The following is a 17,232-nucleotide window of genomic DNA, read 5'->3' as shown; positions in this document are numbered from 1 at the left end:
TGATAGCAGATAGTGAAGTTTTAAAAAATGTCCTTACTTATTAGCAAAGTAAAAAGATAGCATTTATTGGTCATTCTTACTTACTTTTAAACTTTATTTTACTGCTTAAAGAAAATCAGACTTTAATTGGTACTAACAGTTATTTGCAAGTAACCATTGTTATTTGGAAAAAGCATGAACTTTAAAAGCAGACATTTTAATGTTTGAATCCTTGCTCTGCCATTTATTCTTTGTTGTCTTGGAGCTTCGGCTAACTTCTCTATTCCTCAGTTTCCCTGTCTTTCAGTAGAGAACAGTACAACTATTTTGAATGTTTTGTTGGGGAGGATTAGACCTCACGTGTATCAAGCCCCTAAAGTAATGCCTGGTTCATAATAGGTCCTTACTGGATGACTACAGTAGAAAAATTAGGTTTATCACAGTTATCCAGATTCCTTGGCCTCATTCCTAAATCTATCAAAGAAGATGAAATCCAAGCATATGTGTTTTTTAAATTGTGATAAAATACACATAACATGAAATTTACCACCATCAGGGTTCATTAGTGTTAAGTACATTTACATTAATGCTCATCCAGTCTCCAGAAGTCTCTTCATCTCGCTGGACTGAAAGTCTGTGTCCATTGAACAACAACTCCTATTCCTGTCTGTCCCTCGGCCCCTGGCAACCACTGTTCTACTTTCTGTCTGTGAATTTGTCTCCATATGTACAGTCTTCATATAAATAATCTATAAATAATATTATCTTCATAAAATGTAATCACACAGTAATTTTTTGTGTGACTGTTTTTTTTCCACGTAGCATAATATGCTCAAAGTTCATCCATGTTGTAGCATGTGACAGGATTTCTTTCCTTTTTAAGGCTGAGTAATATTTCATCATATGAATACATATTTTCTTCATTCAATGGATATTTGGGTTGCAAGCATATGTATTTTTTGTTTGTTTGTTTTGTTTAGTTTTGTTTTGCAGTACGCGGGCCTCTCACTGTTGTGGCCTCTCCCGTTGCGGAGCACAGGCTCCGGACGTGCAGACCCAGCAGCCATGGCTCACGGGCCCAGCCGCCCCACGGCATGTGGGATCTTCCCGGACCGGGGCACGAACCCGTGTCCCCTGTATCGGCAGGCGGACTCTCAACCACTGCACCACCAGGGAAGCCCAAGCATATGTATTTTTTTCCTGTTGCTCTTAACCCTCTGTATTGATTTCTCTGCTATATCAAATTACCACAAACCAGGTAACTTAAAACAACAGAAATTTATTCTCTCATAGTTCTGGAGATTAGAAATCCAAATTAAGGTGTTGGCAGGGTCAGTCTCCTTCTGAGGGCTCTAAGGAAGAATCATTCCTTGTCTTTTCCTAGCTTCTAGTGGCTCCAATCAGTGCTTAAAGTTCCATGGCTTGTTAACTGTGTCACTCCATTCTCTGTCTCTTGTCAAGAGACCTTTTTCACTGTGTGTGTCTCTGAGTGTGTTATTCTCTCATAAGGACATCAGTCATTGGATTTAGAGCTCACCATAATCCAGTATGACCTCATCTCAACTTAACTGACTACACATGCATATAAATAAACTAATGTTACATGAACTCTATATAAGAATTGAAAAAGAGGCAATGCTTACATGATTATTTTATAAAGCCAGTATAAAGTTGAAATCAAGATAAGGATATCATGGGGAAGAAAATTTAATAGCTATCTTTCTTGAAAATTGATGCAAAAATACTAAACAAACTATTAGCAAATGTAAGTCAGGGATATCTAAAAAGGGTAATTTATCATGACCAAGATGGCTTTTGTTTAGAAGTGTAATGTAATTTCTTCAGTAAAGGAAAAAAATTGATGATCTCAACACATACACAGAGAGAAAGCATTTAATAAAGTTCAGCATCAATCTGTGTGTAAAAATACTCTTAGCAGGGGCTTCCCTGGTGGCGCAGTGGTTGAGAGTCCGCCTGCCGATGCAGGGGATACGGGTTTGTGCCCCGGTCCGGGAAGATCCCACATGCCGCAGAGCGGCTGGGCCCGTGAGCCATGGCCGCTGAGCCTGCGTGTCCGGAGCCTGTGCTCCGCAACGGGAGAGGCCACAACAGTGAGAGGCCCGCATACAGCAAAAAAAAAAAAAGGCAATAAGATGTAGAAGGACTAGAAAGGAAAAAAATAAAGATTATTCAGAGATAACATGATCTTATGTATAGCAAATCCAAAACAATCTACAAATAAAGTAATTAATGACTGAGTTTTGAAAGTTTGGTAAAATTCCATTTAGAAAAATCAGTGGTGTTTTTAATATAATAGCAACAGATAAACAGAAAAATTTTAAATTACTATTTATAATATCAAAAAACATCAAATGTGTAGGAATAATAAAAATCAAAGATATGTAAAATCCCTTTACAGAAACTATAATAATATTAAGAGGAATTAAAGGAGACCTGAATAAATGAAGAGAGATAATATATTCATGGATTGGAGAGCTCAATATTACAAAGATTTCCATTTTTTCTAATTTTATCTGTAGACTTAGTGCAAACGCATAGTTCCACAGGCCTTTTTGTTTTAAATGGAAATTGTCAAGCCTGTTATAAAATTTATATGGATGTACCATGAACCAAGAGTAGCCTATATCAAATTGATAAGAACAGAGGCAGAGGACTATCAAAACTTACTTTAAGGCTACAATAATTTACATAGGTGAATTAGTGTAAGGACAGAGAAATGGCACAGAATTGATGGTCCAGAAACAAAAACACATAAATGGAAACTTGACTTATTGCAGAGGTAACCCTTGAGATTGAGGAGAGAAAGATTATCATTTGCTTCTTTGTTTTCTCAAATAAATTGTGCTGGGTCAATTGGATATTCATACAGAAAAACACTCATCTTGGCTCTTGTCTTACATTATGCAGAAGCTAATTCCAGTTGGATTGTATATCTAAATGTGAAGGGTAAACCGATAGAGGTTCTGGAGGATAACTTCATGAAAGAAAGATATTTTCATGATTGAAAGACATCTTCATGAATGTGGGATGGGACAAAAAATTTTTTTCAAACAGGATACTGAAAGTGCTAACCATGGAGAATAAGGTCAATAAAATGGCCTGCATTCAAATTAGGAACTTCTCTGCCTTAAAAGACTTCTTAAGAGTGGGAGAACATATTTGCAGTATATACAGTCATCAAAGTGATTATACCCAGAATATATGAACAACTTTTACAAATATGTAAAGGACAAAAAAAAAAAGAGAAAAATAGACAAGAGAGATGAATATGCACTTCACAAAAGAATATATCCAAATGGGTAACTAACAAGCAAAAAGGGATAACTCCTTAGCCATCATGGAAATGTAAATTAAAACAATAGTGCTCACTCAAAAGTACAGATAAAATGAAAGAGTATGATAATTCTAAATTTTGGCAGGATTGGGGAGCACATATTTCTGGTCAGGGTATAAGGTGGTACAATCACTTTGGAAAATTGGCCGTATCTACAAATACTAAGCATACAAATACCATATGATCCAGCAGTTCTACTCTTAGCCAACAGAAGTGCATATACATACGTTCACTAAAAGCTGTGCGCTAGAATGTTCATGGTGGCATTATTTAAAATACCTAAAAAATGGAAATAATGCAAATGTATGTTAACAGAAGGATGGATACATAAACCAAAGTAAATTTCCACTCTGGAATACTCCACAGTGGTGAAAACGACACCTGCTACATACAACAACATGGATGAATTTTACAAATAAGATATTGACTAAAAGGAGCCAGACACAAAATAATACTTTATGGTTCTATTTATGTAAAATTCAAAAACAGGTAAAACTAAAGAATGGTGTTAGAAATTATGATAGGGATAATATTTGGAAAGATGCAGTTGGGGAAGCCACAAAAGATTCAGAGGTTCTGCTAATATTTGGTTTTGTGGTCTAGGTGGTAGTTATAGAGGTTTGTTCACTTTGTGATATTTCATAAAGCTATGCCTACATAATGTGTACATTCCTCTGTATGTTAAAGAATTTAATTTAAAATTATCATTTTTGTAGTTTCCCAACTAAAAAATGATAAGTTTATATTAAACTATGAATATAAATAACTGGCATTAATAGAAAAAGTGGTTATGTTAATTAGAAAGCTTAAAATTACATCTAGAATTTTTATAAGTAGTTTAAATTGTAGTTATTATAAATATTATGTTAGATGTTTTTTTATTGAAGTATAGTTGACATGTAATATTATGTTTCAGGTGTACAACATAATGTTTTGACAATCAGATACATTACTAAATGATCATCACAATAGGTCTTGTTACCATCTCTCACCATGCAAAGTTATTACTGTATTATCAACTATATTTCCTATGGTATACATTGCATCCTTGTGACTTACTTATTTTGTAAGTGGAATTTTGTAACTCTTTATCCCTTTCACCTATTTCACCCAACCCCTCAATCCCACTCCCCTCTGGCAACCACCAGTTTGCTCTGTGAGTCTGTTTGTCTTTTGTTTGGCTTGTTCATTTGTTTTGTTTTTTAGATGCCACATATACATGAGATCATACAGTTTTTGTCTTTTTCTCTCTGACTTATTTCACTCAGCATAAACCCTCTGGGTCCATCCATGTTGTCACAAATGGCAAGATTTCATTCTTCTTTATGGTTGAGTAATGTTCCATTGTATATACCACATTTTTTTTATCCATTAATCTAAATTTTTTGAGAAACCTCCACAGTGTTTTCCACAGTAGCTGTACCAATTTACATTCACACCAACAGTGCATGAGGGTTCCCTTTTTTCCATATCCTTGCCAACACTTATTTGTTGTCTTTTTGATGATAGCCATTCTGATATTGGATGCTTCTTTAATAATGCACTGCACATGTTACTGTTTTGAAAGTTTTTGGTAGTCAATAATTTTTGGAGTAGAAACATACAAAGCTGCTCCATTTTAGCTAGATCTTTCAAGTAAAATATGACTTTAAGTGTTTTCAGTTAACATACACATATAACTTCCAGCGTACATTCACTGTAAGCTATTGAAGTTACAGAATTATTGTTAAGTTACTGAAACCCTGTATGTTGAGAAGCTGTGCTTTTCAGATCCTTTGAGAATAATAAAGGCAATAAATACAATTTTACACTCTGTGTCTATATTCTAGTATTATAAGGTGAAGGTATTATTTGAAATTGCTCAGGTAATGCTTTCTTAGATTATATAGACATTTGAATAGTGATAGGGGAAATTTCTTTACAGCTGCCTAATTTTGATTTTTGATATCTACTAAAAAGTGAAAAAAAAAATCACTATGAATGGAATGGAACTAACAACAACCAAAGTGCTATACCCCATATTTTCAGTTAATAATTTTGTATGAAATAGCTTGTTTTCTCCCCTTTTCTTTGTTAGTACATTGATACAGAATTGACAGTAATATATTAGAATAAAATTCTTTTATAATAATACAAGCTAAAATTTTTTCATTAAAACATATTTTAATATGAAACATTGTCCATTTGCTTCTCTTTCTTGTTTAATATTAAAAATGTCTAAAATGGGTATCAGTATTCACCAACCATGTTTCCTGATATCGTCTTTATGTTGATTCTGCTCTGCCTCTGTGTGTGTGTGTGTATCTGAGGCATGTACTGTTACTAACACCAATAGATTTCAGAAATAATATTTTGTGTTGTTTATAAACTTAACAGTCAAGAAAATGTTAATGAAATAATCTAACTTTTTAACTATGTACCTTTAATAATAGACACTGAATCATAAATGAAAGAGGAATTTCAGCTATTTGGGCCTGGACATACATGTTGGTGTACAAGATCTGCCTTGTTAATTCAGTCATTTACTTAGTGACACATCCAGCAACCTATTTATATCACTATGGACTTAATCTACTCATAGATGGTATTTCTACTCCCCACCTCATTGCTTACCTCTCTCTGCTTCAGTCACTCTGCTCCAGCCACCATTATGACCTAATTGCTGTTTTCACTAGCTACCAAGCACATTACTACCTCTGCACTTTCACTGATACCTCTGCCCAGATCTGTATTTCCCCGTATCCTCCATAGATTTCATTATCCTCCATAGATTTCATTATATTCATTATATGTAGGTCTCCGTTTAAATAACACCCTGAGATGCGTTCTCTGACTCTTCCCTCCATAATAATCCACATCATTCTCTGTTCTTATTCCCTTCCTCCTCCTTTATAGCATTTACACTACCTGATATTCTCTTACATTTACCTTTTATACATTTCTTAGTAAATACAGGATCCATGCAGGCAGAGACTCAATTGGTTTTATTTACTACTGTATTTCCAGCACATAGAAGCAAGATAGACCCATAGTAAGCACTCTGTAGATATTTGTAGTTTCAGTGAATGAAGGAAGGAAGGAAATATAATGAGTAATAGTATCAGTCTGCATAGCTCAGCCGTTAGTTGACTCTGCAGAATTCATTTATTTATTCTCTAAACAAATACAGGGTTGTTGTTAGTTCCAGCATGGCTCTCTTCGTAGGGATTGGGAGTAAATTTTAAGTAAGCCCTAATAATATAACAGATTTTAAATTTTGTTATTATCCTTTAAAGGAGGAGGTAAAGGGAAAGGGAGGAAATCATACACATGGTATTTAACCTTTTAGGAAATAAATAATGACTAAAAATGATATTTGTTCCAAATGCATTGTCTTTGTTCTTGTCTGTAATAATTTAAAAATATTGTAGTAACTGCTCAAGTACCACTTGTAGAGTTATGTTGTTTGTGTTTATTTTCCTATTTATATCTATTCCCAACTCACCCCACCACCACCTTTTTAAAGAATCCAACCCAGGTTGGAACAGCTCTTCAGGTTTTCCATAATCTTGGAACTTTGAAGGATACTATTACCAGTGTCGTGGATGGATATTGTGCTGCTATAGAAGAAAATATCCACAGTGCATTAGACATCAAAGTTTTGACTCAGCCTTCCCAGTCAGCTGTGAGAGGTATGGATGTGGTTTATCTTTAGCTTCTTTATTTATTTATAACTGAAAAGTCCTTTGAATAGTATGTGAAGCATTCAAGTTTCAAAGTAATCTAATGACTCATTTTTTAGTAGACAGAAAATGAGAGAAGAAATTATGTTTTAGAATTTATTTATAACTTTTTTTTGTCTAATCAGTGAGTTGAACTGGCCAATTGGTATATTCAGAACTTCTAGATAAAATCTGTAAACTATGGCTTCATTTAGTTCAGAGGAAACAGATGCAAGAAAAAAAAAGGAACATATTTTTCTTTCTGAAATCCTTATCCTCACATGTACTTCTTATTGAGGCAGAAAATATTTTTTAAGGAAATACAGTCTCTACTTTATCTTTCTGGGCTTTTGTATAATTCTCATACTCAGGAGCAGTAATGGGTAAATGTGGAGACAGAAGCTGATAAAAGCTTTGGGAACATTACAACTATAGCACAATCTAAAGAAAACCAGAAACAGGTAGATTCAAGGTGGCAGTCCCAACCCTTTTCCTGCCAAAAGATACCCGATGATGACATTCACATACATAACACACTTCATAGACATGAAAGACTACATGTTCTGTGTACCTCTCATTTTTCTAAGCAACACCAACTCTGCATTTTTCTCCTTAAAATCTTTCCTCTCTCCTGTTAATACGGATTGACTGTACTTGCTCCTAGCAGAGACCAAGTACTCTGCTTTTGCATTAGATCCCATCACTCAAAGGCGTTGCTTTCACAGATCCCCTCTCTCTACCACATCATCAGTTTTTCCTTTATTATGTCTCTTTCCCATCACATACAATCGTGCTATTGTATCTTCTTCTGCTTAAAGACAGTCAAACAAATCTATCTTGACTCAATTTCTTTCTTCAGTTTTACCACCTTATTTTATTTAGACTACAGAAAAATTACCCAAAGTGTTGTCTATACTGCTTGCCTCCAGTTTTTCTCTTCTCATTTTCTATTGAACAACAACCATTGAGTTGTCCTTAAGAATAAATAATACATGTAAAATTAATAACAGTTCTTGATATAGGGCTAATACTAAAAAATATTTGCAGTCATTGATTATTATTTTTATGTTTGCTATATAAACATAACCTTAAATAATACAGAATATATGTCCCTCATAAATAATTTGCACTAGATAAAAAGAGATAAAAGAATCTTAGATCTTAAAGGGATTTTTAAAGGTTAACCCTAGCCTCTGAATAGGTCTGTATTAAGACCATCCCAGAAGCAGAGCTTTGAAAAGAAATTGCCAGAGGAGATTTTACTCTCAGCTTTTCCCAGCAATTATTCTCAAAAAGTTTGATCTAATGTTTAAATTTCCAGAGGCAGTTTAATCTCATTCCCTCTTGTGTTGTCAAGAATAGGAAAAAAATGAAAGCAATTATTCACATCCTGTCAGTGCTAATGTATGCTCCCTTTTTCTGAAAGAATAAAGAGTTTAAAAGCCTTATTATCATCTGTTGAGGAGTGGATACCATGATTTAATGTAGAAACCCTACTCTTTATTATTTTTTAAAAGAATAATCATTGCTATTTTTATTTTTTAAAATGTTACATTGGCAGGATTAATGTTAATTGCCTGATCTTGTTGGTTATATTGAGATAATGTAGTAGAATGTCATTTTTGTTGGAAATACACATTAAAGCCTTCAGGGGTGATGGGGCCTCATGTCAGTAACTTATTCCCAAATGATTCAGGGAAAAATATTTTTTACTATACTTCACAATTTTCTATACGTGTAAGATTGTTTCAAATCTTACAAAATAAATAACATTATTATAATTATACAGGAACACGTTACCCAAAATGTATCTAAAAGTTTATAAATCACTAAGGAAAATATAAATAACTCAATTGAAAAAAATAAAGGATATGAATAGGCAGATCACAGAAGAACATATCCAGTAAACATGAAAAGATGTTCAGCCTCTTTTTAGAGGATATGAACTAGTTATTAGGGAAAAACAAATGATGCAAGATCCTATTTATCAGTCGTGAGACTGGCAAAATCTAAATCTAAAACAGAACTAAATGTTGGATGAGGGCAGAAACTCTTATACTCTGACTGTAGGAGAATAAAATGTTTCAAACATTTTATTCAGTTTTATCAAACTGCTCACTGAGATTAAAAACGGGTATACCTATAATCTTATAATTTCTCTTTTAAGAGTAAACCCTAGAGAAACTCTGGCACATATGTATAAGAATTTTTATTACTATTATTCATAATAGCTAAACACTGAAAACAGTCTTTCCTTCATTGGAAAAATGAATAAACTTGCTTATTTTTTAAGTAGACTACTATACAATATTTAAATTTATAAATTTTATCAGTATAGATAATTCTCAGCTCCCTTACATTAAAAAGCAAGTTGCAAAAAGATACAGTATGATATTGTATTTAAAGCCTGAGAACATGACAGATGGTGCTATGTATTGCTTTACATACATGCAGATGTAATGAATGTATAAATATATGCCTTCTAATAATAATCATTAATTTCAAAATAACATGAGCTCTGGGGAGAGAACAAGGAAAATGAGACTATTTAGGGACCTTCACTTTATTCATTCATCCTTTTTAAAAATTTTATTTTTTAAGACTGTTTTTTCGAGTATTTTTATGTTCACAGCACAATTAAGAGGAAGGTACTGAGATTTCCCATATACCCTCACCCCCACGCGTGCACAGCCTCTCTCATGATCAGCATCCCCCAGCAGAGTTATACATTTGTTACAGTTGGTGAACCTGCATTGACATGTCATAACCACCCAAAGTCCATAGCTTACAGTAGGGTTACTCTTAGGTTTCTGCATCTGTGAGTTTGGACGAATTTATAATGAATGACGTATTTCCATCATTATAATATCAAACAGTATTTTCATGGCCCTAAAAATCCTCTATGCTTTGCTTATTCGTCTCCACACTCCCAGCCCTGTCAACCACTGATCTTTTTATTGTCTCCATAGTTTTACCTTTTTTAGAATGTTATATAGTTGGAATTCTACATCATGTAGCCTTTGCAGATTGGCTTCTTTCACTTAGTAATAACCATTTAAGTTTCCTCCATTTCTTTTTTTTTTTTTTGTGGTACGCGGGCCTCTCACTGTTGTGGCCTCTCCCGTTGCGGAGCACAGGCTCTGGACGCAGAGGCGCAGCAGCCATGGCTCACGGGCCTAGCCGCTCCGCGGCATGTGGGATCTTCCCAGACCGGGGCACGAAACCGTGTCCCCTGCATCGGCAGGCGGACTCCCAGCCACTGCGCCACCAGGGAAGCCCTCCTCCATTTCTTTTCATGGCTTGATAGCTCTGTTTTTTTCAGTATTGAATAATATTCCATTGTGTGGATGTACTACAGTTCATTTATCCATCCACCTAGTGAAACATCCTGGTTGCTTTTAAGTTTAGGCAATTATGAACAAAAGCTGCTGTAAACATCTTTGTGTAGGTTTTTGTGTGGACATAAGTTTTCAGCTCCGTAGGGTAAATACCAAAGAGCACAATTGCTGCATTGTACGGTAAGAGTATGCTTAGTATTGTGAGAAACCACCAAACTGTCTTCCAAACTAGCTTGACCATTTTGTGTTCATGCTGTCAGTGAATGAGGGTTTCTGTTGCTCCCTATCCTCACCAGCATTTGGTGTTATCACTGTTCCAGATTTTGGCCATCTAATAGATATGTTATGGTATCTCAGTGTTGTTTTAATTTTCATTTCCCTGATGCTGTATGATATGGATCATCTTCTCCTATGCTTATTTGCCATCTGTACATCTTCTTTGGTGAGGGAGGTGTCTGTTAAGGTATTTGGCCCATTTTTTAATTGGGGGTGTTTCTTACTGTTGTAAGAATTTTTATTTTGGGTAGCAGTTTTTTCAGATGTGTCTTTTGCAAATATCTTTTTTTCCAAGTCTAAGGATTGTCTTCTAATTCTCTTATTTGTCTCTTCCAGAATAGAAGTTTTTAATTTTAATGAGGTCCAGCTTATCAGTTATTTCTTTCATAGAACATGTCTTTGGTATTGTATCTAAAAAGTCATTGCCATACCCAAAGTCATCTGGGTCTTCTCCTTTGTTATCTCCTATGAGTGTTACAGTTTTGCACTTTACTTTTAGGTCTGTGATCCATTTTGAGTTAATTTTGGTGAAATATGTGAGATCTATGTCTAGATTCATTGTTTTGCATGTGGTTATTGAGTTATTCCAACATGATTTGCTGAAGATTCTACCTTTGCCAAATTTATTGCCTTTGCTCCTTTTTCAAAGATAATTTGACTATATTTATGTGGGTGTATTTCTGAGCTCCCTATTCTGTTCCATTTATCTATTTGTCTTTTTTGCTAATACCACATTGTCTTGATTACTGTAGCTTTATAGAATGTCTTGAAGTTGGCTAGTCAGTCTTCCAACTTCATTCTTTTTTGTCAATATTGTGTTGGCTCTTCTGGTTCTTTTCTCGATATAAACTTTAGAATCCATTTGTTGATATCCAAAAAATAACTTTCTAGAATTTGGATTTGGATTGCCTTGAATCTATAGATCAAATTGGGAAGAACTGACATCTTGACAATATTGATTGTTCCATCGATGAACATGGACTATTTCTCTATATACTTAGTTCCTCTTTGATTTTGTTCATCAGAGTTCTGTAGCTTTCCTCGTAAAGATTTTGTACCTATTTTGTTAGATTTATTTATACCTAAGTATTTCATTTGGCCGGGGGGTAACACACATGATATTTTGTTATCAAATTCAAATTCCACTTGTTCATTATTGATATATAGGAAAGCAATTGACTTATGTTCATTAACCTGGTATCTTACAACTTTGCTATAATCACTGATTAATTCCAGGACTTTTTTGATTGGTTCTTTCAGATTTTCTACACAGATGATTGTACCATCTGCAAACAAAGACAGTTTTATGTCTTACTTCCCAGTATACACCTTTCTTTCCTTTTCTTGCCTTACTGCATTAGCAAGGACTTCCAGTATAATGTTGAAAAGTGGTGGTGAAAGGGGACATTCTTGCCTTGTACCTGATCTTAATGGGAACATTTCTCATCATTAAGTATGATGTTAGCTGCAGGCTTCTTATAGATAGTCTTTATTAAATTGAGAAAATTCCCTTTATACTTAGTTTATTGAGAGTTTTTACCATTAATGACTGTTGGATTTTGTCAACTATGATCAAATGTATTAATGTGATTCTTCTGTTTTTAGTCTGCTGATGTGATGGATTATGTAAACTGTTTTTTTTTAATTTATTTAATTTTATTTTTGGCTGTGTTGGGTCCTCATTGCTGCACGCGGGCTTTCTCTAGTTGCGGTGAGCAGGGGCTACTCTTTGTTGTGGTGTGCGGGCTTCTCATTGCGGTGGCTTCTCTTTGTTTCGGAGCACGGGCTCTAGGTGCGTGGGCTTCAGTAGTCATGGCATGAGGGCTCAGTAGTTGTGGTTCGCGGGCTCTAGAGCACAGGCTCAGTAGTTGTGGCCCACATGCTTAGTTGCTCCGCGGCATGTGAGATCTTCCTGTACCAGGGCTCGAACCCGTGTTTCCTGCATTGGCAGGCTGATTCTTAACTACTGCACCACCAGGGAAGCCCTGTAAACTGGTTTTTGAATGTTGAACCAGGCTTACATACCTGGGATAAATCCCATTTGATTATGGCATAAAATTCTTTATATACATTTTTAGATTTTATTTGCTAATATTTTGTTGAGGCTTTTTACATCTGTGTTCATGAGGTAGTGGTCTCTAGTTTTATTTGCTTGTAATATCTTTATTATCTAGAATAACTATTCACCATCTTGTTATTTCTGTCGACTTTCGGAATGCTTCTTTCCTCAAACTTTGAACGCTTTTTTTGCTCTCTGGCCCAGTATGCACCAGGTTCACCTTCTGTTTTTACCGCTCCAGGTACGGAATCACTTTTTTCTTCAGTAAGCCTTGGCTTCTTTTATTGGGGAATGGTGCATAGAGATTGAAATTTGGATATCAGGCATGCTCATTTCTATTAAGGAGTTGTCATCTCTCTGTCCTTTAGTGAACAGAATTGACAGATACCTCCAATTCCCATTACTCATTTGTATCTTCGTTCTGTTTATAGTGAGAACCTTCATTTGCACCATTCTAAAATAGACTTAGCTTCAATATTATATATTGAATATATATAATATATATAATATTGAATATATGTAATATTGTAATTTTGAATATTGAATATAATTTTGTAATATTGAATTTTGAATATATTGTAATTCAATATTACAATATCAAGCAACACATCTATTAAGTAAAATACAATATTTCTTTGTGATTTTTTTGCCCCTAAAATATATCTTACTAAAGTCAGGATGCTGTAATTAAAAATTACTTGAATTAATTATTTTCCTGTGTGTGGTGGTTGTATTATTAATTTGAAGTACCATTAGTTTTATGTGTTACTGTATTTGTTTGTATTTAGTTTTAGAGTTTGCTTTTTTATTCTTTTAAAATTTAAATTTATTTTGAAACATCAGCATATAAGACGTTTGTATGGTTCACAGAGACTCACCGCTTTTATTCCTGTTCCTTTCACCTGGTACTACCTCCCACCTCTTCAACTCCTCCTTCTAGGAAACCTTTCTTATTAATTCCTGTTTTCTGTATTATCCTTCCTGGGCGGGTGCGTGTGTGTGTGTGTGTTGGGGGGGGGGGTCGTATTTTCCTTTCTTAAACACAAAAGGTTAAGATTCTTTTTTATGTCACTTATGAGAAATTATAATTTCTTCAAAAAGGAACTTCTCATCTTTTAGCCTGTATGTGCTTTTCATAATAACGTATCAGTACATTTTGTTATATTTGGAAATTTTTATTTTTCATGTTTTTCTCTTGCTCATACCAGGGGCACCTGGACGATCTACCATGCCAGCCCCAGGAAACACTGCAGCGTTTCGTGCTTCCCTTTGGACCAATATGGAGAAACTTGTGGATCATATTTTTACTGTTTGTGGCCAGGTAAATATTTGAGAGAGTGAAAATAACATTAATTATGGATTAATTCCTGGTTATTCTAAATTGTGTGACCTTGGGCAGGTTTCTTAAAATCTCTGAGAGTTCAAAATACCTACATTAGCTAATTATAATATATGTAAGGGCTCTAGCAAAATGTCTTTTCCCTTCCCTTAATGTTTCTAATGCCTATGCTTAATACTTGTTTCATTTGAAAATACTCAGTTATATACATTCTCCCTCTCTTCGCCCTTTTTAGGTACAACATCTGCAAAAAATATTAGCCAAGAAGAGAGACCCTGTCTCTCACATTTGTTTCATTGAAGAAATAGTTAAGGTATGTTTAAATGAAAGTATTTTTATCTCTTTATAAAAGAATGCAGGAAGATAATGAGCCAGCATTATTTGTGTTCCTGTCTGACAGAGAGGCTACGTGTTAGATAGCTAAAGGGAAGTATATTTCTTGACAACCACAAATTTTCTTTGCATGTTTGTTTATTGAGTAGATGCTAGCTAATACTATTTATAGAATAATTTCTCAAATGCATATAGTAATTTCCCATTTTTTAATAATATAAATGATTTATTGTAAAAGTTTTTTAAAGTCCCGATAGAGAATAAGATAAAAATTTTTGGCATATAAGAGATTTAATTAGTGGTTGTTATAATGCCTTATAAAGTCTTTTCTGAAGATGGTACAATCCATTCAGTTGTTAATTTTTCCTATAAAGCACTTTAATGTATTATTTTTTCATATTCTAAAGTCTCCCTTCTGTCATCTACCAATCTACTGGCCTCGTGGGCACAATAATTCCTTCCATGCATAGAAATCCCTGACTCTACATTTTATTCATTCATTTTGATATGTTTTTGATAGTGATGAATGGAATAACTAGATATTCTGTTCATTAAATCTTAACACCTAGTGCTCCAAAGAAAAAGATTCTCTAAGTTTCTATCATCGAGGTGTAGGTAGTTTACTTTGTAGTTCAGAATTTTAAATATTTTATTTCCTGTGTTGGGGATCTCCAAAACCACCCCCAAATTTGGTGATTTGCTAGGAGGATTCATAGCACTCAGTACATAGTCCTGCTTGTGGCTGTGATGTGTTATAGTAACAGTATATAAACCAAGTCAGACAGAGAAAGACAAATACTGTGGAATCTAAAAAACAAATGAACAAACGTAACAAAGTAGAAATTAAGTTACAGATACAGAGAACAAGCAGGTGGTTGCCAGAGGGGAGCCGGGAAGGGGAAATTGGATGAAGGCAGTCAGAAGGTGCAAACTTCCAGTTACAAGATAAATAAATACTAGGAATGTAATGTGTAGCATGATGAATATAATTAATTAATATAATTAAGACTGCTGTATGTTATATATGAAAGTTGTTGTGATATTGCTGCATCGGGCAAAGTTTCTACATAAAAACTCACATATCAGTTCTTGTCAACAGTTATTATACTGGATGAACACTGGGCGAGGTTTTAAATGCATCTGAATTATTTCTAACTAAAAAGGATTATGAGGAATAGGGATATATGCTTTCATTGTATTCGTCCTTTTCATTTACTTAAAAATATTTCTTATTTAATTAAAGCCAGAGAAGATTGCTCTTCCAAATATTCTTCTTACGTTTTTTAAGACAGTAGTCGTACACAATACACACATACATATTTACATTTATTATAAATTTTAATGTAACTTTACAGTTTAGTTGTTGTTTTTTCTTATAAGGTGATATTTATGAATAAAAGTTTAGTCCCTCTTGGGATTCAGTATACTCATCTATATTCAGAATAGATCAATCTTTTTTGGAAAGTCCAGAATAACTTGTGACCCTGCAATTTTGGGAACTCTAGGACAAAAGAGAAGTAAAAATACTCTAAGGAAAATATGTCATAAATTGCAAAGATAGCACATAAAATTTACTATATTTGCTATAATTTCTTTAGTCTTTTCCTTCGTTAAAAAGCTGTAAACAGATATTTTTGCTAATTATATAACTACAATGTAAGAGTATTATTTAGTTAAAATAATTATCAGTGGCAGTAGAACCTTTATAAAAAGTATAGGATTTTTACAATGATTTGAGGCCCAAATAATAATCCTTAAAATCTGCATAAAATTTTAAACTTGAGTAGGTGATGGTATATATCTTGGGTCATTGAAGAGCAGTTTCTGAACCAAGATCTCTAAATCATTTTGTAATCTGTTTTTGAGGAAAATGTTATAAACAGAATGTTCTTACACTACTAGGTTTTTTTTGCAGCTTCAAGATTTTTAAGGATATATCCTGGTATTGAAAGTTCTTTTTAATTTAGTGGTTTAGCCTTTTAAACCTCTGAATATATTTTTTAAAAATGAAAACAGTGTAAATAATTCAAGATGAAATGATTTAGAATTTATGTCATATGCTTTCTACAATATCTATGTAGAAATTAATGCTTTTTTCCTAGGAAGATAATTTCTAGCAAGTAATTTTTTTTTAGATTGCAATCTACCAGAACAGATTTTTTAAATTTATGTATTAAATTTTTTTTTTTTTTTTTTTTTTTTTTTGCGGTATGTGGGCCTCTCACTGTTGTGGCCTCTCCCGTTGCGGAGCACAGGCTCCGGACACGCAGGCTCAGCGGCCGTGGCTCACGGGCCCAGCCGCTCCGCGGCATGTGGGATCTTCCTGGACTGGGGCACGAACCCATATCCCCTGCATCGGCAGGCGGACTCTCAACCACTGTGCCACCAGGGAAGCCCCTGTATTACATTTTTATAAGTTGTAGTCCACATTTTGAAATTCACTGAAAGCTAAATTAATAGATATTTTCTCTTTGGTTTATAATTTAAATATAAATGAAATTACACTATTAATTTCATGTCAAGTAGGAAAATTAAGAATTAATTTTCCAGGTTTCTTTGTTTTAAACCACTTGATTCTAATGCTTCTGTAATTAACTATAAAGTGTGATGGAATTTCCGTGTTTGACTTCTTGCCAACTTGTTTCTTTTCTACAAAAACAAAACAAAACAAAACAAAACTGTACTTTACATTTTCCTTTGTTAAGTAATTTTTGTAATTTATTATTCTTTTGCTGTAGTTCAATACCTGTAGATTTCTTTAAAAAGTAATGATTTTTATTTTTTAGAACAGCTTTAGGTGTACAAAAAAATTGAGCAGAAAATACATCTGATACTTGCTAGGTTATCATAAC

At 34.0% G+C, this 17,232-nt stretch overlaps 1 protein-coding gene across 2 annotated transcripts in view; it reads left to right on the top strand.

Moving 5' to 3' along the window:
- The window catches only part of COG5 (component of oligomeric golgi complex 5), a 283,326-nt gene that overhangs the window by 148,289 nt on the left and 117,805 nt on the right, over positions 1–17,232 (top strand). For both annotated transcript variants that reach the window (XM_060157278.1, XM_060157277.1), the window contains exons 8-10: positions 6,840–7,005; positions 13,917–14,029; positions 14,283–14,360. In XM_060157278.1, the coding sequence (XP_060013261.1) occupies positions 6,840–7,005; positions 13,917–14,029; positions 14,283–14,360 (357 nt within the window). The remainder of the gene's footprint in view (positions 1–6,839; positions 7,006–13,916; positions 14,030–14,282; positions 14,361–17,232) is intronic.

This window comes from Lagenorhynchus albirostris, chromosome 8, assembly GCF_949774975.1.
Source record: "Lagenorhynchus albirostris chromosome 8, mLagAlb1.1, whole genome shotgun sequence".
Lineage (NCBI taxonomy): Eukaryota > Metazoa > Chordata > Mammalia > Artiodactyla > Delphinidae > Lagenorhynchus > Lagenorhynchus albirostris.
The sequence above is the reverse complement of the archived record's forward strand: the minus strand, read 5'-3'. Positions and strand labels throughout refer to the sequence as shown.